We start from the raw sequence: 26,108 nt of genomic DNA, 5'->3' as shown, positions 1-26,108 counted from the left end.
TCACAGGGGACAGGTGAACAATAGGATGGCAACAGGCTGGGTGACAACAGCAAAAAAATTAACATCATCATCGTTAATCAGTCAATTCAGCTTATCCTCCCAGTCCCTTTACATATACCGGTGAACAGAATCTGATAGCGGAGCTTTATACCGCATCGAACCCCGTGCAGTACCTGTCCTGGGGGTGTTTGATGGGGACAGTGTAGAGGGAGCTTTACTCTGTATCTAACCCCGTGCTGTACCTGTCCTGGGAGTGTTTGATGGGGACAGTGTAGAGGGAGCTTTACTCTGTATCTAACACCGTGCTGGATCTGTCCTGGGAGTGTTTGATGGGGACAGTGTAGAGGGAGCTTTACTCTGTATCTAACCCCGTGCTGTATCTGTCCTGGGAGTGTTTGATGGGGACAGTGTAGAGGGAGCTTTACTCTGTATCTAACCCCGTGCTGGATCTGTCCTGGGAGTGTTTGATGGGGACAGTGTAGAGGGAGCTTTACTCTGTATCTAACCCCGTGCTGTATCTGTCCTGGGAGTGTTTGATGGGGACAGTGTAGAGGGAGCTTTACTCTGTATCTAACCCCGTGCTGGATCTGTCCTGGGAGTGTTTGATGGGGACAGTGTAGAAGGAGCTTTACTCTGTATCTAACCCCGTGCTGTACCTGTCCTGGGAGTGTTTGATGGGGACAGTGTAGAGGGAGCTTTACTCTGTATCTAACCCCGTGCTGTACCTGTCCTGGGAGTGTTTGATGGGGACAGTGTAAAGGGAACTTTACTCTGTATCTAACCCCGTGCTGTACCTGTCCTGGGAGTGTTTGATGGGGACAGTGAAGAGGGAGCTTTACTCTGTATCTAACCCCGTGCTGTACCTGTCCTGGGAGTGTTTGATGGGGACAGTGTAGAGGGAGCTTTACTCTGTATCTAACCCCGTGCTGGACCTGTCCTGGGGGTGTTTGATGGGGACAGTGTAGAGGGAGCTTTACTCTGGATCTAACCCCGTGCTGTACCTGTCCTGGGAGTGTTTGATGGGGACAGTGTGGAGGGAGCTTTACTCTGTATCTAACCCCGTGCTGTCCCCGTCCTGGGAGAGTTTGATGGGGACAGTGTAGAGGGAGCTTTACTCTGTATCTAACCCCGTGCTGTTCGTGTCCTGGGAGTGTTTGATGCGGACATTGTAGAGGGAACTTTACTCTGTATCTAACCCCGTGCTGTATCTGTCCTGGGAGTGTTTGATGGGACAGTGTAGAGGGAGCTTTACTCTGTATCTAACCCCATGCTGTACCTGTCCTGGGAATGTTTGATGGGGACAGTGTAGAAGGAGCTTTACTCTGTATCTAACCCCGTGCTGTACCTGTCCTGGGAGTGTTTGATGGGGACAGTGTAGAGGGAGCTTTACTCTGTATCTAACCCCGTGCTGTACCTGTCCTGGAAATGTTTAATGGGGACAGTGTAGAGGGAGCTTTACTCTGTATCTAGCCCCGTGCTGTACCTGTCCTGGGAGTGTTTGATGCGGACAGTGTAGAGGGAGCTTTACTCTGTATCTAACCCCGTGCTGTACCAGTCTTGGGAGTGTTTGATGGGACAGTGTAGAGGGAGCTTTACTCTGTATCTAACCCCGTGCTATGGCTTTCCTGGGACTGTTTGATGGGGACAGTGTAGAGGGAGGTTTACTCTGTATCTAGCCCCGTGCTGTAGCAGTCCTGGGAGTGTTTGATAGGGACAGTGTAGAGGGAACTCTGCACTGTATCTAATCCCGTGCTGTACCTGTCCTGGGAGTGTTTGATGGGGACAGTGCAGAGGGAGCTTTACTCTGTATCTAACCCCGTGCTGTATCTGTCCTGGGAGTGTTTGATTGGACAGTATAGAGGGAGCCTTACTCTGTATCTAACCCCGTGCTGTACCTGTCCTGGGACAGTTTGGTGGGGACAGCGTAGAGGGAGCTTTACTCTGTATCTAACCACGTGCTGTACCTGTCCTGTGAGTGCTTGATGGGACAGTATAGAGGGAGCCTTACTCTGTATCTAACCCCGTGCTGTACCTGTCCTGGGAGAGTTTGATGGGGACAGTGTAGAGGGAGCTTTACTCTGTATCTAACCCCGTGCTGTACCTGTCCTGGGAGTGTTTGATGGGGACAGTGGAGAGGGAGCTTTACTCTGTATCTAACCACGTGCTGTACCTGTCCTGGGAATGTTTGATGAGGACAGTGCAGAGGGAGCTTTACTCTGTATCTAACCCCGTGCTGTAACTGTCCTGGGAGTGTTTGATGGGGACATTGTAGAGTGTGCTTTACTCTGTATCTAAACCCGTGCTGTACCTGTCCTGGGAGTGTTTGATGGGGACAGTGTAGAGGGAGCTTTTCTCTGTATCTAACCCCGTGCTGTACCTGTCCTGGGAGTGTTTGATGACGACAGTGGAGAGGGAGCGTTACTCTGTATCTAACCACATGCTGTACCTGTCCTGGGAGTGTTTGATGGGGACAGTGTAGAGGGAGCTTTACTCTGTATCTAACCCCGTGCTGTACATGTCCTGGGAGTGTTTGATGGGGACAGTGTAGAGGGAGCTTTACTCTGTATCTAACCACGTGCTGTACCTGTCCTGTGAGTGCTTGATGGGACAGTATAGAGGGAGCCTTACTCTGTATCTAACCCCGTGCTGTACCTGTCCTGGGAGAGTTTGATGGGGACAGTGTAGAGGGAGCTTTACTCTGTATCTAACCCCGTGCTGTACCTGTCCTGGGAGTGTTTGATGGGGACAGTGGAGAGGGAGCTTTACTCTGTATCTAACCACGTGCTGTACCTGTCCTGGGAATGTTTGATGAGGACAGTGCAGAGGGAGCTTTACTCTGTATCTAACCCCGTGCTGTACCTGTCCTGGGAGTGTTTGATGGGGACATTGTAGAGTGTGCTTTACTCTGTATCTAAACCCGTGCTGTACCTGTCCTGGGAGTGTTTGATGGGGACAGTGTAGAGGGAGCTTTTCTCTGTATCTAACCCCGTGCTGTACCTGTCCTGGGAGTATTTGATGGCGACAGTGGAGAGGGAGCTTTACTCTGTATCTAACCCCGTGCTGTGCCTGTCCTGGGAGTGTTTAATGGGGACAGTGTAGAGGGATCTTAACTCTGTATCTAACCCCGTGTTGTACCTGTCCTGGGAGTGTTTGATGGGGACAGTGTAGAGGGAGCTTTACTCTGTATCTAACCCCGTGCTGTGCCTGTCCTGGGAGTGTTTGATGGGCAAGTGTGTAGCGGGAGATTTACTCTGTATCTAACCCCGTGCTGTACCTGTCCTGGGAGTGTTTGATGGGGACAGTGTAGAGGGAGCTTTACACTGTATCTAACCCTGTGCTGTACCTGTCCTGGGAGTGTTTGATGGGGACAGTGGAGAGCGAGCTTTCCTCTGTATCTAACCCCGCACGGTACCTGTCCTGGGAGTGTTTGATGGGGACAGTGTAGAGGGAGCTTTACTCTGTATCTAACCATTTGCTGTACCTGTCCTGGGAGTATCTGGGGAGAGGGTAGAGGGATCTTAACTCTATATCTAACCCTGTTTCTGTACCTGTCCTGGGAGTTTTTGATGGAGACAGTTCAGAGGGAGATTTACTCTGTATCTAACCCCGTGCTGTACCTGTCCCGGGAGTGTTTGATGGGGACAGTGTAGAGGGAGCTTTACTCTGTATCAAACCCCGTTTCTGTACCTGTCCTGGGAGTATTTGATGGAGACACTGTGGAGGGAGCTTTACTCTGTATCTAACCCCGTGCTGTGCCTGTCCTGGGAGAGTTTGATGGCGACAGTGTAGAGGGAGCTTTACTCGGTATCTAACCCCGTGCTGTATCTGTCCTGGGAGTGTTTGATGGACAGTGTAGAGCGAGCTTTACTCTGTATCTAACCCCATGCTGTACCTGTCCTGGGAATGTTTGATGGGGACAGTGTAGAGGGAACTTTACTCTTTATCTAACCCCGTGCTGTATCTGTCCTGGGAGTGTTTGATGGTGACAGTGTAGAGGGAGCTTTACCCTGTATCTAACGCAATGCTGTACCTGTCCTGGAAATGTTTGATGGGGACAGTGTAGAGCGAGCTTTACTCTGTATCTAGCCCCGTGCTGTACCTGTCCTGGGAGTGCTTGATGGGACAGTATAGAGGGAGCCTTACTCTGTATCTAACCCCGTGCTGTACCTGTCCTGGGAGAGTTTGATAGGGACAGTGTAGAAGGAGCTTTACTCTGTATCTAACCACGTGCTGTACCTGTCCTGGGAGTGTTTGATGGGGACAGTGGAGAGGGAGCTTTACTCTGTATCTAACCACGTGCTGTACCTGTCCTGGGAATGTTTGATGAGGACAGTGCAGAGGGAGCTTTACTCTGTATCTAGCCCCGTGCTGTACCTGTCCTGGGAGAGTTTGATGGGGACAGTGTAGAGGGAGGTTTACTCTGTATCTAGCCCCGTGCTGTACCTGTCCTGGGAGTGTTTGATGGGGACAGTGTAGAGGGAGCTTTACTCTGTATCTAACCCCATGCTGTACCTGTCCTGGGAGTGTTTGATGGGGACAGTGGAGAGGGAGCTTTACTCTGTATCTAACCACGTGCTGTACCTGTCCTGGGAATGTTTGATGAGGACAGTGCAGAGGGAGCTTTACTCTGTATCTAACCCCGTGCTGTATCTGTCCTGGGAGTGTTTGATGGGACAGTGCAGAGGGAGCTTTACTCTGTATCTAACCCCATGCTGTACCTGTCCTGGGAATGTTTGATGGGGACAGTGTAGAAGGAGCTTTACTCTGTATCTAACCCCGTGCTGTACCTGTCCTGGGAGTGTTTGATGGGGACAGTGTAGAGGGAGCTTTACTCTGTATCTAACCCCGTGCTGTACCTGTCCTGGAAATGTTTAATGGGGACAGTGTAGAGGGAGCTTTACTCTGTATCTAGCCCCGTGCTGTACCTGTCCTGGGAGTGTTTGATGCGGACAGTGTAGAGGGAGCTTTACTCTGTATCTAACCCCGTGCTGTACCAGTCTTGGGAGTGTTTGATGGGACAGTGTAGAGGGAGCTTTACTCTGTATCTAACCCCGTGCTATGGCTTTCCTGGGACTGTTTGATGGGGACAGTGTAGAGGGAGGTTTACTCTGTATCTAGCCCCGTGCTGTAGCAGTCCTGGGAGTGTTTGATAGGGACAGTGTAGAGGGAACTCTGCACTGTATCTAATCCCGTGCTGTACCTGTCCTGGGAGTGTTTGATGGGGACAGTGCAGAGGGAGCTTTACTCTGTATCTAACCCCGTGCTGTATCTGTCCTGGGAGTGTTTGATTGGACAGTATAGAGGGAGCCTTACTCTGTATCTAACCCCGTGCTGTACCTGTCCTGGGACAGTTTGGTGGGGACAGCGTAGAGGGAGCTTTACTCTGTATCTAACCACGTGCTGTACCTGTCCTGTGAGTGCTTGATGGGACAGTATAGAGGGAGCCTTACTCTGTATCTAACCCCGTGCTGTACCTGTCCTGGGAGAGTTTGATGGGGACAGTGTAGAGGGAGCTTTACTCTGTATCTTACCCCGTGCTGTACCTGTCCTGGGAGTGTTTGATGGGGACAGTGGAGAGGGAGCTTTACTCTGTATCTAACCACGTGCTGTACCTGTCCTGGGAATGTTTGATGAGGACAGTGCAGAGGGAGCTTTACTCTGTATCTAACCCCGTGCTGTAACTGTCCTGGGAGTGTTTGATGGGGACATTGTAGAGTGTGCTTTACTCTGTATCTAAACCCGTGCTGTACCTGTCCTGGGAGTGTTTGATGGGGACAGTGTAGAGGGAGCTTTTCTCTGTATCTAACCCCGTGCTGTACCTGTCCTGGGAGTGTTTGATGACGACAGTGGAGAGGGAGCGTTACTCTGTATCTAACCACATGCTGTACCTGTCCTGGGAGTGTTTGATGGGGACAGTGTAGAGGGAGCTTTACTCTGTATCTAACCCCGTGCTGTACATGTCCTGGGAGTGTTTGATGGGGACAGTGTAGAGGGAGCTTTACTCTGTATCTAACCACGTGCTGTACCTGTCCTGTGAGTGCTTGATGGGACAGTATAGAGGGAGCCTTACTCTGTATCTAACCCCGTGCTGTACCTGTCCTGGGAGAGTTTGATGGGGACAGTGTAGAGGGAGCTTTACTCTGTATCTAACCCCGTGCTGTACCTGTCCTGGGAGTGTTTGATGGGGACAGTGGTGAGGGAGCTTTACTCTGTATCTAACCACGTGCTGTACCTGTCCTGGGAATGTTTGATGAGGACAGTGCAGAGGGAGCTTTACTCTGTATCTAACCCCGTGCTGTAACTGTCCTGGGAGTGTTTGATGGGGACATTGTAGAGTGTGCTTTACTCTGTATCTAAACCCGTGCTGTACCTGTCCTGGGAGTGTTTGATGGGGACAGTGTAGAGGGAGCTTTTCTCTGTATCTAACCCCGTGCTGTACCTGTCCTGGGAGTGTTTGATGGCGACAGTGGAGAGGGAGCTTTACTCTATATCTAACCCCGTGCTGTGCCTGTCCTGGGAGTGTTTGATGGGGACAGTGTAGAGGGAGCTTTACTCTGTATCTAACCCCGTGCTGTGCCTGTCCTGGGAGTGTTTAATGGGGACAGTGTAGAGGGATCTTAACTCTGTATCTAACCCCGTGTTGTACCTGTCCTGGGAGTGTTTGATGGGGACAGTGTAGAGGGAGCTTTACTCTGTATCTAACCCCGTGCTGTGCCTGTCCTGGGAGTGTTTGATGGGCAAGTGTGTAGCGGGAGATTTACTCTGTATCTAACCCCGTGCTGTACCTGTCCTGGGAGTGTTTGATGGGGACAGTGTAGAGGGAGCTTTACACTGTATCTAACCCTGTGCTGTACCTGTCCTGGGAGTGTTTGATGGGGACAGTGTAGAGCGAGCTTTCCTCTGTATCTAACCCCGCACGGTACCTGTCCTGGGAGTGTTTGATGGGGACAGTGTAGAGGGAGCTTTACTCTGTATCTAACCATTTGCTGTACCTGTCCTGGGAGTATCTGGGGAGAGGGTAGAGGGATCTTTACTCTATATCTAACCCTGTTTCTGTACCTGTCCTGGGAGTTTTTGATGGAGACAGTTCAGAGGGAGATTTACTCTGTATCTAACCCCGTGCTGTACCTGTCCCGGGAGTGTTTGATGGGGACAGTGTAGAGGGAGCTTTACTCTGTATCAAACCCCGTTTCTGTACCTGTCCTGGGAGTATTTGATGGAGACACTGTGGAGGGAGCTTTACTCTGTATCTAACCCCGTGCTGTGCCTGTCCTGGGAGAGTTTGATGGCGACAGTGTAGAGGGAGCTTTACTCGGTATCTAACCCCGTGCTGTATCTGTCCTGGGAGTGTTTGATGGACAGTGTAGAGCGAGCTTTACTCTGTATCTAACCCCATGCTGTACCTGTCCTGGGAATGTTTGATGGGGACAGTGTAGAGGGAGCTTTACTCTTTATCTAACCCCGTGCTGTATCTGTCTTGGGAGTGTTTGATGGTGACAGTGTAGAGGGAGCTTTACCCTGTATCTAACGCAATGCTGTACCTGTCCTGGAAATGTTTGATGGGGACAGTGTAGAGCGAGCTTTACTCTGTATCTAGCCCCGTGCTGTACCTGTCCTGGGAGTGTTTGATAGGGACAGTGTAGAAGGAGCTTTACTCTGTATCTAACCCCGTGCTGTACCTGTCCTGGGAGAGTTTGGTGGGGACAGCGTAGAGGGAGCTTTACTCTGTATCTAACCACGTGCTGTACCTGTCCTGTGAGTGTTTGATGGGACAGTATAGAGGGAGCCTTACTCTGTATCTAACCCCGTGCTGTACCTGTCCTGGGAGAGTTTGATGGGGACAGTGTAGAGGGAGCTTTACTCTGTATCTAACCCCGTGCTGTACCTGTCCTGGGAGTGTTTGATGGGGACAGTGGAGAGGGAGCTTTACTCTGTATCTAACCACGTGCTGTACCTGTCCTGGGAATGTTTGATGAGGACAGTGCAGAGGGAGCTTTACTCTGTATCTAACCCCGTGCTGTAACTGTCCTGGGAGTGTTTGATGGGGACATTGTAGAGTGTGCTTTACTCTGTATCTAAACCCGTGCTGTACCTGTCCTGGGAGTGTTTGATGGGGACAGTGTAGAGGGAGCTTTTCTCTGTATCTAACCCCGTGCTATACCTGTCCTGGGAGTGTTTGATGGCGACAGTGGAGAGGGAGCTTTACTCTATATCTAACCCCGTGCTGTGCCTGTCCTGGGAGTGTTTGATGGGGACAGTGTAGAGGGAGCTTTTCTCTGTATCTAACCCCGTGCTGTACCTGTCCTGGGAGTGTTTGATGGGGACAGTGGAGAGGGAGCTTTACTCTGTATCTAACCACGTCCTGTACCTGTCCTGGGAGTGTTTGATGGGGACAGTGTAGAGCGAGCTTTACTCTGTATCTAACCCCATGCTGTACCTGTCCTGGGAATGTTTGATGGGGACAGTGTAGAGGGAGCTTTACTCTTTATCTAACCCCGTGCTGTATCTGTCCTGGGAGTGTTTGATGGTGACAGTGTAGAGGGAGCTTTACCCTGTATCTAACACAATGCTGTACCTGTCCTGGAAATGTTTGATGGGGACAGTGTAGAGCGAGCTTTACTCTGTATCTAGCCCCGTGCTGTACCTGTCCTGGGAGTGTTTGATGCGGACAGTGTAGAGGGAGCTTTACACTGTATCTAACCTCGTGCTGTACCAGTCTTGGGAGTGTTTGATGGGGACAGTGTAGAGGGAGCTTTACTCTGTATCTAACCCCGTGCTATGGCTTTCCTGGGACTGTTTGATGGGGACAGTGTAGAGGGAGTTTTACTCTGTATCTAGCCCTGTGCTATAGCTGTCCTGGGAGTGTTTGATGGGGACAGTGTAGAGGGAACTCTGCACTGTACCTAATCCCGTGCTGTACCTGTCCTGGGAGTGTTTGATGGGGACAGTGAAGAGGGAGCTTTACTCTGTATCTAACCCCGTGCTGTATCTGTCCTGGGAGTGTTTGATGGGACAGTATAGAGGGAGCCTTACTCTGTATCTAACCCCGTGCTGTACCTGTCCTGGGAGTGTTTGATGGGGACAGTGTAGAGGGAGCTTTACTCTGTATCTAACCACGTGCTGTACCTGTCCTGTGAGTGTTTGATGGGGACAGTGTAGAGGGAGCTTTACTCTGTATCTAACCCCGTGCTGTATCTGTCCTGGGAGTGTTTCATGGTGACAGTGTAGAGGGAGCTTTACTCTGTATCTAACCCCGTGCTGTATCTGTCCTGGGAGTGTTTGATGGGACAGTGTAGAGGGAGCTTTACTCTGTATCTAACCCCGTGCTGTACCTGTCCTGGAAATGATTGATGGGACAGTGTAGAGGGAGCTTTACTCTGTATCTAACCCTGTGCTGTACCTGTCCTGGGACCGTTTGGGGAGAGGGGAGAGGGAGCTTTACTCTGTATCTAACCCTGTGCTTTACCTGTCCTGGGAGTGTTTGATGGGGACAGTGGTGAGGGAGCTTTACTCTGTATCTAACCAAGTGCTGTACCTGTCCTGGGAGTGTTTGATGGAGACAGTGCAGAGGGAGCTTTACTCTGTATCTAACCCTGTGCTGTAACTGTCCTGTGAGTGTTTGATGGGACAGTGTAGAGGGAGCTTTACTCTGTATCTAACCCTGTGCTGTACCTGTCCTGGGACCGTTTGGGGAGAGGGGAGAGGGAGCTTTATTCTGTATCTAACCCCGTTTCTGTACCTGTCCTGGGAGTGTTTGATGGAGACAGTTCAGAGGGAGCTTTACTCTGTATCTAACCTCGCGCTGTACCTGTCCTGGGAGTGTTTGATGGGGACAGTGTAGAGGGAGCTTTACTCTGTATCTAACCCTGTGCTGTACCTCTCCTGGGAGTGTTTGGGGAGAGGGTAAAGGGAGCTTTACTCTGTATCTAACCCCGTGCTGAGCCTGTCCTGGGAGTGTTTGATGGGGACAGTGTATAGGGAGCTTTACTTTGTATCTAACCCCATGCTGTACCTGTCCTGGGAGTGTTTGATGGGGACAGTGTAGAGGGAGTTTTACTCTGTATCTAACCCCGTGCTGTGTCTGTCCTGGGAGTGTTTGATGGGACAGTGTAGAGGGAGCTTTACTCTGTATCTAACCCTGTGCTGTACCTGTCCTGGGACCGTTTGGGGAGAGGGGAGAGGGAGCTTTACTCTGTATCTAACCCCGTGCTGTACCTGTCCTGGGAGTGTTTGATGGGGACAGTGGTGAGGGAGCTTTACTCTGTATCTAACCAAGTGCTGTACCTGTCCTGGGAGTGTTTGATGGAGACAGTGCAGAGGGAGCTTTACTCTGTATCTAACCCTGTGCTGTAACTGTCCTGTGAGTGTTTGATGGGGACAGTGTAGAGGGAGCTTTACTCTGTATCTAACCCCGTGCTGTATCTGTCCTGGGAGTGTTTCATGGTGACAGTGTAGAGGGAGCTTTACTCTGTATCTAACCCCGTGCTGTATCTGTCCTGGGAGTGTTTGATGGGACAGTGTAGAGGGAGCTTTACTCTGTATCTAACCCCGTGCTGTTCCTGTCCTGGAAATGATTGATGGGGACATTGTAGAGGGAGTTTTACTCTGTATCTAACCCCGTGCTGTGTCTGTCCTGGGAGTGTTTGATGGGACAGTGTAGAGGGAGCTTTACTCTGTATCTAACCCTGTGCTGTACCTGTCCTGGGACCGTTTGGGGAGAGGGGAGAGGGAGCTTTACTCTGTATCTAACCCCGTTTCTGTACCTGTCCTGGGAGTGTTTGATGGAGACAGTTCAGAGGGAGCTTTACTCTGTATCTAACCTCCCGCTGTACCTGTCGTGGGAGTGTTTGATGGGGACAGTGTAGAGGGAGCTTTACTCTGTATCTAACCCTGTGCTGTACCTCTCCTGGGAGTGTTTGGGGAGAGGGTAAAGGGAGCTTTACTCTGTATCTAACCCCGTGCTGAGCCTGTCCTGGGAGTGTTTGAGAGGGACAGTGTAGAGGGAGCTTTACTTTGTATCTAACCCCGTGCTGTACCTGTCCTGGGAGTGTTTGATGGGGACAGTGTAGAGGGAGTTTTACTCTGTATCTAACCCCGTGCTGTGTCTGTCCTGGGAGTGTTTGATGGGACAGTGTAGAGGGAGCTTTACTCTGTATCTAACCCTGTGCTGTACCTGTCCTGGGACCGTTTGGGGAGAGGGGAGAGGGAGCTTTACTCTGTATCTAACCCCGTTTCTGTACCTGTCCTGGGAGTGTTTGATGGAGACAGTTCAGAAGGAGCTTTACTCTGTATCTAACCCCGTGCTGTACCTGTCCTGGGAGTGTTTGATGGGGACAGTGGAGAGGGAGCTTTACTCTGTATCTAACCAAGTGCTGTACCTGTCCTGGGAGTTATTGATGGAGACAGTGCAGAGGGAGCTTTACTCTGTATCTAACCCTGTGCTGTAACTGTCCTGGGAGTGTTTCATGGTGACAGTGTAGAGGGAGCTTTACTCTGTATCTAACCCCGTGCTGTATCTGTCCTGGGAGTGTTTGATGGGACAGTGTAGAGGGAGCTTTACTCTGTATCTAACCCCGTGCTGTACCTGTCCTGGAAATGATTGATGGGACAGTGTAGAGGGAGCTTTACTCTGTATCTAACCCTGTGCTGTACCTGTCCTGGGACCGTTTGGGGAGAGGGGAGAGGGAGCTTTACTCTGTATCTAACCCTGTGCTTTACCTGTCCTGGGAGTGTTTGATGGGGACAGTGGTGAGGGAGCTTTACTCTGTATCTAACCAAGTGTTGTACCTGTCCTGGGAGTGTTTGATGGAGACAGTGCAGAGGGAGCTTTACTCTGTATCTAACCCTGTGCTGTAACTGTCCTGTGAGTGTTTGATGGGACAGTGTAGAGGGAGCTTTACTCTGTATCTAACCCTGTGCTGTACCTGTCCTGGGACCGTTTGGGGAGGGGGGAGAGGGAGCTTTATTCTGTATCTAACCCCGTTTCTGTACCTGTCCTGGGAGTGTTTGATGGAGACAGTTCAGAGGGAGCTTTACTCTGTATCTAACCTCGCGCTGTACCTGTCCTGGGAGTGTTTGATGGGGACAGTGTAGAGGGAGCTTTACTCTGTATCTAACCCTGTGCTGTACCTCTCCTGGGAGTGTTTGGGGAGAGGGTAAAGGGAGCTTTACTCTGTATCTAACCCCGTGCTGAGCCTGTCCTGGGAGTGTTTGATGGGGACAGTGTATAGGGAGCTTTACTTTGTATCTAACCCCATGCTGTACCTGTCCTGGGAGTGTTTGATGGGGACAGTGTAGAGGGAGTTTTACTCTGTATCTAACCCCGTGCTGTGTCTGTCCTGGGAGTGTTTGATGGGACAGTGTAGAGGGAGCTTTACTCTGTATCTAACCCTGTGCTGTACCTGTCCTGGGACCGTTTGGGGAGAGGGGAGAGGGAGCTTTACTCTGTATCTAACCCCGTGCTGTACCTGTCCTGGGAGTGTTTGATGGGGACAGTGGTGAGGGAGCTTTACTCTGTATCTAACCAAGTGCTGTACCTGTCCTGGGAGTGTTTGATGGAGACAGTGCAGAGGGAGCTTTACTCTGTATCTAACCCTGTGCTGTAACTGTCCTGTGAGTGTTTGATGGGGACAGTGTAGAGGGAGCTTTACTCTGTATCTAACCCCGTGCTGTATCTGTCCTGGGAGTGTTTCATGGTGACAGTGTAGAGGGAGCTTTACTCTGTATCTAACCCCGTGCTGTATCTGTCCTGGGAGTGTTTGATGGGACAGTGTAGAGGGAGCTTTACTCTGTATCTAACCCCGTGCTGTACCTGTCCTGGAAATGATTGATGGGGACATTGTAGAGGGAGTTTTACTCTGTATCTAACCCCGTGCTGTGTCTGTCCTGGGAGTGTTTGATGGGACAGTGTAGAGGGAGCTTTACTCTGTATCTAACCCTGTGCTGTACCTGTCCTGGGACCGTTTGGGGAGAGGGGAGAGGGAGCTTTACTCTGTATCTAACCCCGTTTCTGTACCTGTCCTGGGAGTGTTTGATGGAGACAGTTCAGAGGGAGCTTTACTCTGTATCTAACCTCCCGCTGTACCTGTCGTGGGAGTGTTTGATGGGGACAGTGTAGAGGGAGCTTTACTCTGTATCTATCCCTGTGCTGTACCTCTCCTGGGAGTGTTTGGGGAGAGGGTAAAGGGAGCTTTACTCTGTATCTAACCCCGTGCTGAGCCTGTCCTGGGAGTGTTTGAGAGGGACAGTGTAGAGGGAGCTTTACTTTGTATCTAACCCCGTGCTGTACCTGTCCTGGGAGTGTTTGATGGGGACAGTGTAGAGGGAGTTTTACTCTGTATCTAACCCCGTGCTGTGTCTGTCCTGGGAGTGTTTGATGGGACAGTGTAGAGGGAGCTTTACTCTGTATCTAACCCTGTGCTGTACCTGTCCTGGGACCGTTTGGGGAGAGGGGAGAGGGAGCTTTACTCTGTATCTAACCCCGTTTCTGTACCTGTCCTGGGAGTGTTTGATGGAGACAGTTCAGAGGGAGCTTTACTCTGTATCTAACCCCGTGCTGTACCTGTCCTGGGAGTGTTTGATGGGGACAGTGGAGAGGGAGCTTTACTCTGTATCTAACCAAGTGCTGTACCTGTCCTGGGAGTTATTGATGGAGACAGTGCAGAGGGAGCTTTACTCTGTATCTAACCCTGTGCTGTAACTGTCCTGGGAGTGTTTGATGGGGACAGTGTAGAGTGAGCTTTACTCTGTATCTAACCCCGTGCTGTACCTGTCCTGAGAGTGTTTGATGGGGACAGTGTAGAGGGAGCTTTACTCTGTATCTAACCACGTGCTGTACCTGTCCTGTGAGTGTTTGATGGGACAGTATAGAGGGAGCCTTACTCTGTATCTAACCCCGTGCTGTACCTGTCCTGGGAGAGTTTGATGGGGACAGTGTAGAGGGAGCTTTACTCTGTATCTAACCCCGTGCTGTACCTGTCCTGGGAGTGTTTGATGGGGACAGTGGAGAGGGAGCTTTACTCTGTATCTAACCCCGTGCTGTACCTGTCCTGGAAATGATTGATGGGGACATTGTAGAGGGAGTTTTACTCTGTATCTAACCCCGTGCTGTGTCTGTCCTGGGAGTGTTTGATGGGACAGTGTAGAGGGAGCTTTACTCTGTATCTAACCCTGTGCTGTACCTGTCCTGGGACCGTTTGGGGAGAGGGGAGAGGGAGCTTTACTCTGTATCTAACCCCGTTTCTGTACCTGTCCTGGGAGTGTTTGATGGAGACAGTTCAGAGGGAGCTTTACTCTGTATCTAACCTCCCGCTGTACCTGTCGTGGGAGTGTTTGATGGGGACAGTGTAGAGGGAGCTTTACTCTGTATCTAACCCTGTGCTGTACCTCTCCTGGGAGTGTTTGGGGAGAGGGTAAAGGGAGCTTTACTCTGTATCTAACCCCGTGCTGAGCCTGTCCTGGGAGTGTTTGAGAGGGACAGTGTAGAGGGAGCTTTACTTTGTATCTAACCCCGTGCTGTACCTGTCCTGGGAGTGTTTGATGGGGACAGTGTAGAGGGAGTTTTACTCTGTATCTAACCCCGTGCTGTGTCTGTCCTGGGAGTGTTTGATGGGACAGTGTAGAGGGAGCTTTACTCTGTATCTAACCCTGTGCTGTACCTGTCCTGGGACCGTTTGGGGAGAGGGGAGAGGGAGCTTTACTCTGTATCTAACCCCGTTTCTGTACCTGTCCTGGGAGTGTTTGATGGAGACAGTTCAGAGGGAGCTTTACTCTGTATCTAACCCCGTGCTGTACCTGTCCTGGGAGTGTTTGATGGGGACAGTGGAGAGGGAGCTTTACTCTGTATCTAACCAAGTGCTGTACCTGTCCTGGGAGTTATTGATGGAGACAGTGCAGAGGGAGCTTTACTCTGTATCTAACCCTGTGCTGTAACTGTCCTGGGAGTGTTTCATGGTGACAGTGTAGAGGGAGCTTTACTCTGTATCTAACCCCGTGCTGTATCTGTCCTGGGAGTGTTTGATGGGACAGTGTAGAGGGAGCTTTACTCTGTATCTAACCCCGTGCTGTACCTGTCCTGGAAATGATTGATGGGACAGTGTAGAGGGAGCTTTACTCTGTATCTAACCCTGTGCTGTACCTGTCCTGGGACCGTTTGGGGAGAGGGGAGAGGGAGCTTTACTCTGTATCTAACCCTGTGCTTTACCTGTCCTGGGAGTGTTTGATGGGGACAGTGGTGAGGGAGCTTTACTCTGTATCTAACCAAGTGCTGTACCTGTCCTGGGAGTGTTTGATGGAGACAGTGCAGAGGGAGCTTTACTCTGTATCTAACCCTGTGCTGTAACTGTCCTGTGAGTGTTTGATGGGACAGTGTAGAGGGAGCTTTACTCTGTATCTAACCCTGTGCTGTACCTGTCCTGGGACCGTTTGGGGAGAGGGGAGAGGGAGCTTTATTCTGTATCTAACCCCGTTTCTGTACCTGTCCTGGGAGTGTTTGATGGAGACAGTTCAGAGGGAGCTTTACTCTGTATCTAACCTCGCGCTGTACCTGTCCTGGGAGTGTTTGATGGGGACAGTGTAGAGGGAGCTTTACTCTGTATCTAACCCTGTGCTGTACCTCTCCTGGGAGTGTTTGGGGAGAGGGTAAAGGGAGCTTTACTCTGTATCTAACCCCGTGCTGAGCCTGTCCTGGGAGTGTTTGATGGGGACAGTGTATAGGGAGCTTTACTTTGTATCTAACCCCATGCTGTACCTGTCCTGGGAGTGTTTGATGGGGACAGTGTAGAGGGAGTTTTACTCTGTATCTAACCCCGTGCTGTGTCTGTCCTGGGAGTGTTTGATGGGACAGTGTAGAGGGAGCTTTACTCTGTATCTAACCCTGTGCTGTACCTGTCCTGGGACCGTTTGGGGAGAGGGGAGAGGGAGCTTTACTCTGTATCTAACCCCGTACTGTACCTGTCCTGGGAGTGTTTGATGGGGACAGTGGTGAGGGAGCTTTACTCTGTATCTAACCAAGTGCTGTACCTGTCCTGGGAGTGTTTGATGGAGACAGTGCAGAGGGAGCTTTACTCTGTATCTAACCCTGTGCTGTAACTGTCCTGTGAGTGTTTGATGGGGACAGTGTAGAGGGAGCTTTACTCTGTATCTAACCCCGTGCTGTATCTGTCCTGGGAGTGTTTCATGGTGACAGTGTAGAGGGAGCTTTACTCTGTATCTAACCCCGTGCTGTATCTGTCCTGGGAGTGTTTGATGGGACAGTGTAGAGGGAGCTTTACTCTGTATCTAACCCCGTGCTGTACCTGTCCTGGAAATGATTGATGGGGACATTGTAGAGGGAGTTTTACTCTGTATCTAACCCCGTGCTGTGTCTGTCCTGGGAGTGTTTGATGGGACAGTGTAGAGGGAGCTTTACTCTGTATCTAACCCTGTGCTGTACCTGTCCTGGGACCGTTTGGGGAGAGGGGAGAGGGAGCTTTACTCTGTATCTAACCCCGTTTCTGTACCTGTCCTGGGAGTGTTTGATGGAGACAGTTCAGAGGGAGCTTTACTCTGTATCTAACCTCCCGCTGTACCTGTCGTGGGAGTGTTTGATGGGGACAGTGTAGAGGGAGCTTTACTCTGTATCTAACCCTGTGCTGTACCTCTCCTGGGAGTGTTTGGGGAGAGGGTAAAGGGAGCTTTACTCTGTATCTAACCCCGTGCTGAGCCTGTCCTGGGAGTGTTTGAGAGGGACAGTGTAGAGGGAGCTTTACTTTGTATCTAACCCCGTGCTGTACCTGTCCTGGGAGTGTTTGATGGGGACAGTGTAGAGGGAGTTTTACTCTGTATCTAACCCCGTGCTGTGTCTGTCCTGGGAGTGTTTGATGGGACAGTGTAGAGGGAGCTTTACTCTGTATCTAACCCTGTGCTGTACCTGTCCTGGGACCGTTTGGGGAGAGGGGAGAGGGAGCTTTACTCTGTATCTAACCCCGTTTCTGTACCTGTCCTGGGAGTGTTTGATGGAGACAGTTCAGAGGGAGCTTTACTCTGTATCTAACCCCGTGCTGTACCTGTCCTGGGAGTGTTTGATGGGGACAGTGGAGAGGGAGCTTTACTCTGTATCTAACCAAGTGCTGTACCTGTCCTGGGAGTTATTGATGGAGACAGTGCAGAGGGAGCTTTACTCTGTATCTAACCCTGTGCTGTAACTGTCCTGGGAGTGTTTGATGGGGACAGTGTAGAGTGAGCTTTACTCTGTATCTAACCCCGTGCTGTACCTGTCCTGAGAGTGTTTGATGGGGACAGTGTAGAGGGAGCTTTACTCTGTATCTAACCACGTGCTGTACCTGTCCTGTGAGTGTTTGATGGGACAGTATAGAGGGAGCCTTACTCTGTATCTAACCCCGTGCTGTACCTGTCCTGGGAGAGTTTGATGGGGACAGTGTAGAGGGAGCTTTACTCTGTATCTAACCCCGTGCTGTACCTGTCCTGGGAGTGTTTGATGGGGACAGTGGAGAGGGAGCTTTACTCTGTATCTAACCACGTGCTGTACCTGTCCTGGGAATGTTTGATGAGGACAGTGCAGAGGGAGCTTTACTCTGTATCTAACCCCGTGCTGTAACTGTCCTGGGAGTGTTTGATGGGGACATTGTAGAGTGTGCTTTACTCTGTATCTAAACCCGTGCTGTACCTGTCCTGGGAGTGTTTGATGGGGACAGTGTAGAGGGAGCTTTTCTCTGTATCTAACCCTGTGCTGTACCTGTCCTGGGAGTGTTTGATGGGGACAGTGGAGAGGGAGCTTTACTCTGTATCTAACCACGTCCTGTACCTGTCCTGGGAGTGTTTGATTAGGACAGTGTAGAGCGAGCTTTACTCTGTATCTAACCCCATGCTGTACCTGTCCTGGGAATGTTTGATGGGGACAGTGTAGAGGGAGCTTTACTCTTTATCTAACCCCGTGCTGTATCTGTCCTGGGAGTGTTTGATGGTGACAGTGTAGAGGGAGCTTTACCCTGTATCTAACACAATGCTGTACCTGTCCTGGAAATGTTTGATGGGGACAGTGTAGAGCGAGCTTTACTCTGTATCTAGCCCCGTGCTGTACCTGTCCTGGGAGTGTTTGATGCGGACAGTGTAGAGGGAGCTTTACACTGCATCTAACCCCGTGCTGTACCAGTCTTGGGAGTGTTTGATGGAGACAGTTCAGAGGGAGCTTTACTCTGTATCTAACCTCCCGCTGTACCTGTCGTGGGAGTGTTTGATGGGGACAGTGTAGAGGGAGCTTTACTCTGTATCTAACCCTGTGCTGTACCTCTCCTGGGAGTGTTTGGGGAGAGGGTAAAGGGAGCTTTACTCTGTATCTAACCCCGTGCTGAGCCTGTCCTGGGAGTGTTTGAGAGGGACAGTGTAGAGGGAGCTTTACTTTGTATCTAACCCCGTGCTGTACCTGTCCTGGGAGTGTTTGATGGGGACAGTGTAGAGGGAGTTTTACTCTGTATCTAACCCCGTGCTGTGTCTGTCCTGGGAGTGTTTGATGGGACAGTGTAGAGGGAGCTTTACTCTGTATCTAACCCTGTGCTGTACCTGTCCTGGGACCGTTTGGGGAGAGGGGAGAGGGAGCTTTACTCTGTATCTAACCCCGTTTCTGTACCTGTCCTGGGAGTGTTTGATGGAGACAGTTCAGAGGGAGCTTTACTCTGTATCTAACCCCGTGCTGTACCTGTCCTGGGAGTGTTTGATGGGGACAGTGGAGAGGGAGCTTTACTCTGTATCTAACCAAGTGCTGTACCTGTCCTGGGAGTTATTGAAGGAGACAGTGCAGAGGGAGCTTTACTCTGTATCTAACCCCGTGCTGTATCTGTCCTGGGAGTGTTTGATGGGACAGTGTAGAGGGAGCTTTACTCTGTATCTAACCCCGTGCTGTACCTGTCCTGGAAATGATTGATGGGACAGTGTAGAGGGAGCTTTACTCTGTATCTAACCCTGTGCTGTACCTGTCCTGGGACCGTTTGGGGAGAGGGGAGAGGGAGCTTTACTCTGTATCTAACCCTGTGCTTTACCTGTCCTGGGAGTGTTTGATGGGGACAGTGGTGAGGGAGCTTTACTCTGTATCTAACCAAGTGCTGTACCTGTCCTGGGAGTGTTTGATGGAGACAGTGCAGAGGGAGCTTTACTCTGTATCTAACCCTGTGCTGTAACTGTCCTGTGAGTGTTTGATGGGACAGTGTAGAGGGAGCTTTACTCTGTATCTAACCCTGTGCTGTACCTGTCCTGGGACCGTTTGGGGAGAGGGGAGAGGGAGCTTTATTCTGTATCTAACCCCGTTTCTGTACCTGTCCTGGGAGTGTTTGATGGAGACAGTTCAGAGGGAGCTTTACTCTGTATCTAACCTCGCGCTGTACCTGTCCTGGGAGTGTTTGATGGGGACAGTGTAGAGGGAGCTTTACTCTGTATCTAACCCTGTGCTGTACCTCTCCTGGGAGTGTTTGGGGAGAGGGTAAAGGGAGCTTTACTCTGTATCTAACCCCGTGCTGAGCCTGTCCTGGGAGTGTTTGATGGGGACAGTGTATAGGGAGCTTTACTTTGTATCTAACCCCATGCTGTACCTGTCCTGGGAGTGTTTGATGGGGACAGTGTAGAGGGAGTTTTACTCTGTATCTAACCCCGTGCTGTGTCTGTCCTGGGAGTGTTTGATGGGACAGTGTAGAGGGAGCTTTACTCTGTATCTAACCCTGTGCTGTACCTGTCCTGGGACCGTTTGGGGAGAGGGGAGAGGGAGCTTTACTCTGTATCTAACCCCGTGCTGTACCTGTCCTGGGAGTGTTTGATGGGGACAGTGGTGAGGGAGCTTTACTCTGTATCTAACCAAGTGCTGTACCTGTCCTGGGAGTGTTTGATGGAGACAGTGCAGAGGGAGCTTTACTCTGTATCTAACCCTGTGCTGTAACTGTCCTGTGAGTGTTTGATGGGGACAGTGTAGAGGGAGCTTTACTCTGTATCTAACCCCGTGCTGTATCTGTCCTGGGAGTGTTTCATGGTGACAGTGTAGAGGGAGCTTTACTCTGTATCTAACCCCGTGCTGTATCTGTCCTGGGAGTGTTTGATGGGACAGTGTAGAGGGAGCTTTACTCTGTATCTAACCCCGTGCTGTACCTGTCCTGGAAATGATTGATGGGGACATTGTAGAGGGAGTTTTACTCTGTATCTAACCCCGTGCTGTGTCTGTCCTGGGAGTGTTTGATGGGACAGTGTAGAGGGAGCTTTACTCTGTATCTAACCCTGTGCTGTACCTGTCCTGGGACCGTTTGGGGAGAGGGGAGAGGGAGCTTTACTCTGTATCTAACCCCGTTTCTGTACCTGTCCTGGGAGTGTTTGATGGAGACAGTTCAGAGGGAGCTTTACTCTGTATCTAACCTCCCGCTGTACCTGTCGTGGGAGTGTTTGATGGGGACAGTGTAGAGGGAGCTTTACTCTGTATCTAACCCTGTGCTGTACCTCTCCTGGGAGTGTTTGGGGAGAGGGTAAAGGGAGCTTTACTCTGTATCTAACCCCGTGCTGAGCCTGTCCTGGGAGTGTTTGAGAGGGACAGTGTAGAGGGAGCTTTACTTTGTATCTAACCCCGTGCTGTACCTGTCCTGGGAGTGTTTGATGGGGACAGTGTAGAGGGAGTTTTACTCTGTATCTAACCCCGTGCTGTGTCTGTCAGGGGAGTGTTTGATGGGACAGTGTAGAGGGAGCTTTACTCTGTATCTAACCCTGTGCTGTACCTGTCCTGGGACCGTTTGGGGAGAGGGGAGAGGGAGCTTTACTCTGTATCTAACCCCGTTTCTGTACCTGTCCTGGGAGTGTTTGATGGAGACAGTTCAGAGGGAGCTTTACTCTGTATCTAACCCCGTGCTGTACCTGTCCTGGGAGTGTTTGATGGGGACAGTGGAGAGGGAGCTTTACTCTGTATCTAACCAAGTGCTGTACCTGTCCTGGGAGCTATTGATGGAGACAGTGCAGAGGGAGCTTTACTCTGTATCTAACCCTGTGCTGTAACTGTCCTGGGAGTGTTTGATGGGGACAGTGTAGAGGGAGCTTTACTCTGTATCTAACCACGTGCTGTACCTGTCCTGTGAGTGTTTGATGGGACAGTATAGAGGGAGCCTTACTCTGTATCTAACCCCGTGCTGTACCTGTCCTGGGAGAGTTTGATGGGGACAGTGTAGAGGGAGCTTTACTCTGTATCTAACCCCGTGCTGTACCTGTCCTGGGAGTGTTTGATGGGGACAGTGGAGAGGGAGCTTTACTCTGTATCTAACCACGTGCTGTACCTGTCCTGGGAATGTTTGATGAGGACAGTGCAGAGGGAGCTTTACTCTGTATCTAACCCCGTGCTGTAACTGTCCTGGGAGTGTTTGATGGGGACATTGTAGAGTGTGCTTTACTCTGTATCTAAACCCGTGCTGTACCTGTCCTGGGAGTGTTTGATGGGGACAGTGTAGAGGGAGCTTTTCTCTGTATCTAACCCCGTGCTGTACCTGTCCTGGGAGTGTTTGATGGGGACAGTGGAGAGGGAGCTTTACTCTGTATCTAACCACGTCCTGTACCTGTCCTGGGAGTGTTTGATGGGGACAGTGTAGAGCGAGCTTTACTCTGTATCTAACCCCATGCTGTACCTGTCCTGGGAATGTTTGATGGGGACAGTGTAGAGGGAGCTTTACTCTTTATCTAACCCCGTGCTGTATCTGTCCTGGGAGTGTTTGATGGTGACAGTGTAGAGGGAGCTTTACCCTGTATCTAACACAATGCTGTACCTGTCCTGGAAATGTTTGATGGGGACAGTGTAGAGCGAGCTTTACTCTGTATCTAGCCCCGTGCTGTACCTGTCCTGGGAGTGTTTGATGCGGACAGTGTAGAGGGAGCTTTACACTGTATCTAACCCCGTGCTGTACCAGTCTTGGGAGTGTTTGATGGGGACAGTGTAGAGGGAGCTTTACTCTGTATCTAACCCCGTGCTATTGCTTTCCTGGGACTGTTTGATGGGGACAGTGTAGAGGGAGTTTTACTCTGTATCTAGCCCTGTGCTATAGCTGTCCTGGGAGTGTTTGATGGGGACAGTGTAGAGGGAACTCTGCACTGTACCTAATCCCGTGCTGTACCTGTCCTGGGAGTGTTTGATGGGGACAGTGTAGAGGGAGCTTTACTCTGTATCTAAACCCGTGCTGTATCTGTCCTGGGAGTGTTTGATGGGACAGTATAGAGGGAGCCTTACTCTGTATCTAACCCCGTGCTGTACCTGTCCTGGGAGTGTTTGATGGGGACAGTGTAGAGGGAGCTTTACTCTGTATCTAACCACGTGCTGTACCTGTCCTGTGAGTGTTTGATGGGGACAGTGTAGAGGGAGCTTTACTCTGTATCTAACCCCGTGCTGTATCTGTCCTGGGAGTGTTTCATGGTGACAGTGTAGAGGGAGCTTTACTCTGTATCTAACCCCGTGCTGTATCTGTCCTGGGAGTGTTTGATGGGACAGTGTAGAGGGAGCTTTACTCTGTATCTAACCCCGTGCTGTACCTGTCCTGGAAATGATTGATGGGGACAGTGTAGAGGGAGTTTTACTCTGTATCTAACCCCGTGCTGTGTCTGTCCAGGGAGTGTTTGATGGGACAGTGTAGAGGGAGCTTTACTCTGTATCTAACCCTGTGCTGTACCTGTCCTGGGACCGTTTGGGGAGAGGGGAGAGGGAGCTTTACTCTGTATCTAACCCCGTTTCTGTACCTGTCCTGGGAGTGTTTGATGGAGACAGTTCAGAGGGAGCTTTACTCTGTATCTAACCTCGCGCTGTACCTGTCCTGGGAGTGTTTGATGGGGACAGTGTAGAGGGAGCTTTACTCTGTATCTAACCCTGTGCTGTACCTCTCCTGGGAGTGTTTGGGGAGAGGGTAAAGGGAGCTTTACTCTGTATCTAACCCCGTGCTGAGCCTGTCCTGGGAGTGTTTGATGGGGACAGTGTATAGGGAGCTTTACTTTGTATCTAACCCCGTGCTGTACCTGTCCTGGGAGTGTTTGATGGGGACAGTGTAGAGGGAGTTTTACTCTGTATCTAACCCCGTGCTGTGTCTGTCCTGGGAGTGTTTGATGGGACAGTGTAGAGGGAGCTTTACTCTGTATCTAACCCTGTGCTGTACCTGTCCTGGGACCGTTTGGGGAGAGGGGAGAGGGAGCTTTACTCTGTATCTAACCCTGTGCTTTACCTGTCCTGGGAGTGTTTGATGGGGACAGTGTAGAGGGAGCTTTACTCTGTATCTAACCCCGTGCTGTACCTGTCCTGGGAGTGTTTGATGGGGACAGTGGTGAGGGAGCTTTACTCTGTATCTAACCAAGTGCTGTACCTGTCCTGGGAGTGTTTGATGGAGCCAGTGCAGAGGGAGCTTTACTCTGTATCTAACCCTGTGCTTTAACTGTCCTGTGAGTGTTTGATGGGGACAGTGTAGAGGGAGCTTTACTCTGTATCTAACCCCGTGCTGTATCTGTCCTGGGAGTGTTTCATGGTGACAGTGTAGAGGGAGCTTTACTCTGTATCTAACCCCGTGCTGTATCTGTCCTGGGAGTGTTTGATGGGACAGTGTAGAGGGAGCTTTACTCTGTATCTAACCCCGTGCTGTACCTGTCCTGGAAATGATTGATGGGGACAGTGTAGAGGGAGTTTTACTCTGTATCTAACCCCGTGCTGTGTCTGTCCTGGGAGTGTTTGATGGGACAGTGTAGAGGGAGCTTTACTCTGTATCTAACCCTGTGCTGTACCTGTCCTGGGACCGTTTGGGGAGAGGGGAGAGGGAGCTTTACTCTGTATCTAACCCCGTTTCTGTACCTGTCCTGGGAGTGTTTGATGGAGACAGTTCGGAGGGAGCTTTACTCTGTATCTAACCTCCCGCTGTACCTGTCGTGGGAGTGTTTGATGGGGACAGTGTAGAGGGAGCTTTACTCTGTATCTAACCCTGTGCTGTACCTCTCCTGGGAGTGTTTGGGGAGAGGGTAAAGGGAGCTTTACTCTGTATCTAACCCCGTGCTGAGCCTGTCCTGGGAGTGTTTGAGAGGGACAGTGTAGAGGGAGCTTTACTTTGTATCTAACCCCGTGCTGTACCTGTCCTGGGAGTGTTTGATGGGGACAGTGTAGAGGGAGTTTTACTCTGTATCTAACCCCGTGCTGTGTCTGTCCTGGGAGTGTTTGATGGGACAGTGTAGAGGGAGCTTTACTCTGTATCTAACCCTGTGCTGTACCTGTCCTGGGACCGTTTGGGGAGAGGGGAGAGGGAGCTTTACTCTGTATCTAACCCCGTTTCTGTACCTGTCCTGGGAGTGTTTGATGGAGACAGTTCAGAGGGAGCTTTACTCTGTATCTAACCCCGTGCTGTACCTGTCCTGGGAGTGTTTGATGGGGACAGTGGAGAGGGAGCTTTACTCTGTATCTAACCAAGTGCTGTACCTGTCCTGGGAGTTATTGATGGAGACAGTGCAGAGGGAGCTTTACTCTGTATCTAACCCCGTGCTGTACCTGTCCTGGGAGTGTTTGATGGGGACAGTGTAGAGGGAGCTTTACTCTGTATCTAACCCCGTGCTGTACCTGTCCTGGGAGTGTTTGATGGGGACAGTGTAGAGGGAGCTTTACTCTGTATCTAACCCCGTGCTGTACCTGTCCGGGGAGTGTTTGATGGGGACAGTGTAGAGTGAGCTTTACTCTGTATCTAACCCCGTGCTGCACCTGTCCTGAGAGTGTTTGATGGGGACAGTGTAGAGGGAGCTTTACTCTGTATCTAACCCCGTGCTGTGCCTGTCCTGGGAGTGTTTGATGGGGACAGTGTAGAGGGAGCTTTACTCTGTATCTAACCCCGTGCTGCACCTGTCCTGAGAGTGTTTGATGGGGACAGTGTAGAGGGAGCTTTACTCTGTATCTAACCCTGTGCTGTACCTGTCCTGGGAGTGTTTGATGGGGACAGTGTAGAGTGAGCTTTACTCTGTATCTAACCCCGTGCTGCACCTGTCCTGAGAGTGTTTGATGGGGACAGTGTAGAGGGAGCTTTACTCTGTATCTAACCCCGTGCTGTGCCTGTCCTGGGAGTGTTTGATGGGGACAGTGTAGATGGATCTTTATTCTGTATCTAACCCCGTGTTGTACCTGTCCTGGGAGTGTTTGATGGGGACAGTGCAGAGGGAGCTTTACTCTGTATCTAACCTCCCGCTGTACCTGTCGTGGGAGTGTTTGATGGGGACAGTGTAGAGGGAGCTTTACTCTGTATCTAACCCTGTGCTGTACCTCTCCTGGGAGTGTTTGGGGAGAGGGTAAAGGGAGCTTTACTCTGTATCTAACCCCGTGCTGAGCCTGTCCTGGGAGTGTTTGAGAGGGACAGTGTAGAGGGAGCTTTACTTTGTATCTAACCCCGTGCTGTACCTGTCCTGGGAGTGTTTGATGGGGACAGTGTAGAGGGAGTTTTACTCTGTATCTAACCCCGTGCTGTGTCTGTCCTGGGAGTGTTTGATGGGACAGTGTAGAGGGAGCTTTACTCTGTATCTAACCCTGTGCTGTACCTGTCCTGGGACCGTTTGGGGAGAGGGGAGAGGGAGCTTTACTCTGTATCTAACCCCGTTTCTGTACCTGTCCTGGGAGTGTTTGATGGAGACAGTTCAGAGGGAGCTTTACTCTGTATCTAACCCCGTGCTGTACCTGTCCTGGGAGTGTTTGATGGGGACAGTGGAGAGGGAGCTTTACTCTGTATCTAACCAAGTGCTGTACCTGTCCTGGGAGTTATTGATGGAGACAGTGCAGAGGGAGCTTTACTCTGTATCTAACCCCGTGCTGTACCTGTCCTGGGAGTGTTTGATGGGGACAGTGTAGAGGGAGCTTTACTCTGTATCTAACCCCGTGCTGTACCTGTCCTGGGAGTGTTTGATGGGGACAGTGTAGAGGGAGCTTTACTCTGTATCTAACCCCGTGCTGTACCTGTCCGGGGAGTGTTTGATGGGGACAGTGTAGAGTGAGCTTTACTCTGTATCTAACCCCGTGCTGCACCTGTCCTGAGAGTGTTTGATGGGGACAGTGTAGAGGGAGCTTTACTCTGTATCTAACCCCGTGCTGTGCCTGTCCTGGGAGTGTT

At 50.9% G+C, this 26,108-nt stretch overlaps 1 protein-coding gene across 1 annotated transcript in view; it reads right to left on the bottom strand.

The window, feature by feature from the left end:
• The window catches only part of LOC140411299 (solute carrier family 15 member 4-like), an 82,036-nt gene continuing 55,928 nt past the window's right edge, over positions 1-26,108 (bottom strand). Inside the window, exon 4 of the mRNA XM_072500421.1 lies at positions 1-36. Within this exon, the coding sequence (XP_072356522.1) occupies positions 1-36 (36 nt within the window). The remainder of the gene's footprint in view (positions 37-26,108) is intronic.

Source organism: Scyliorhinus torazame, chromosome 4, assembly GCF_047496885.1.
Source record: "Scyliorhinus torazame isolate Kashiwa2021f chromosome 4, sScyTor2.1, whole genome shotgun sequence".
NCBI lineage: Eukaryota > Metazoa > Chordata > Chondrichthyes > Carcharhiniformes > Scyliorhinidae > Scyliorhinus > Scyliorhinus torazame.
Note: the sequence above shows the minus strand (reverse complement) of the source record. Positions and strands in the feature narration are given on the sequence as shown.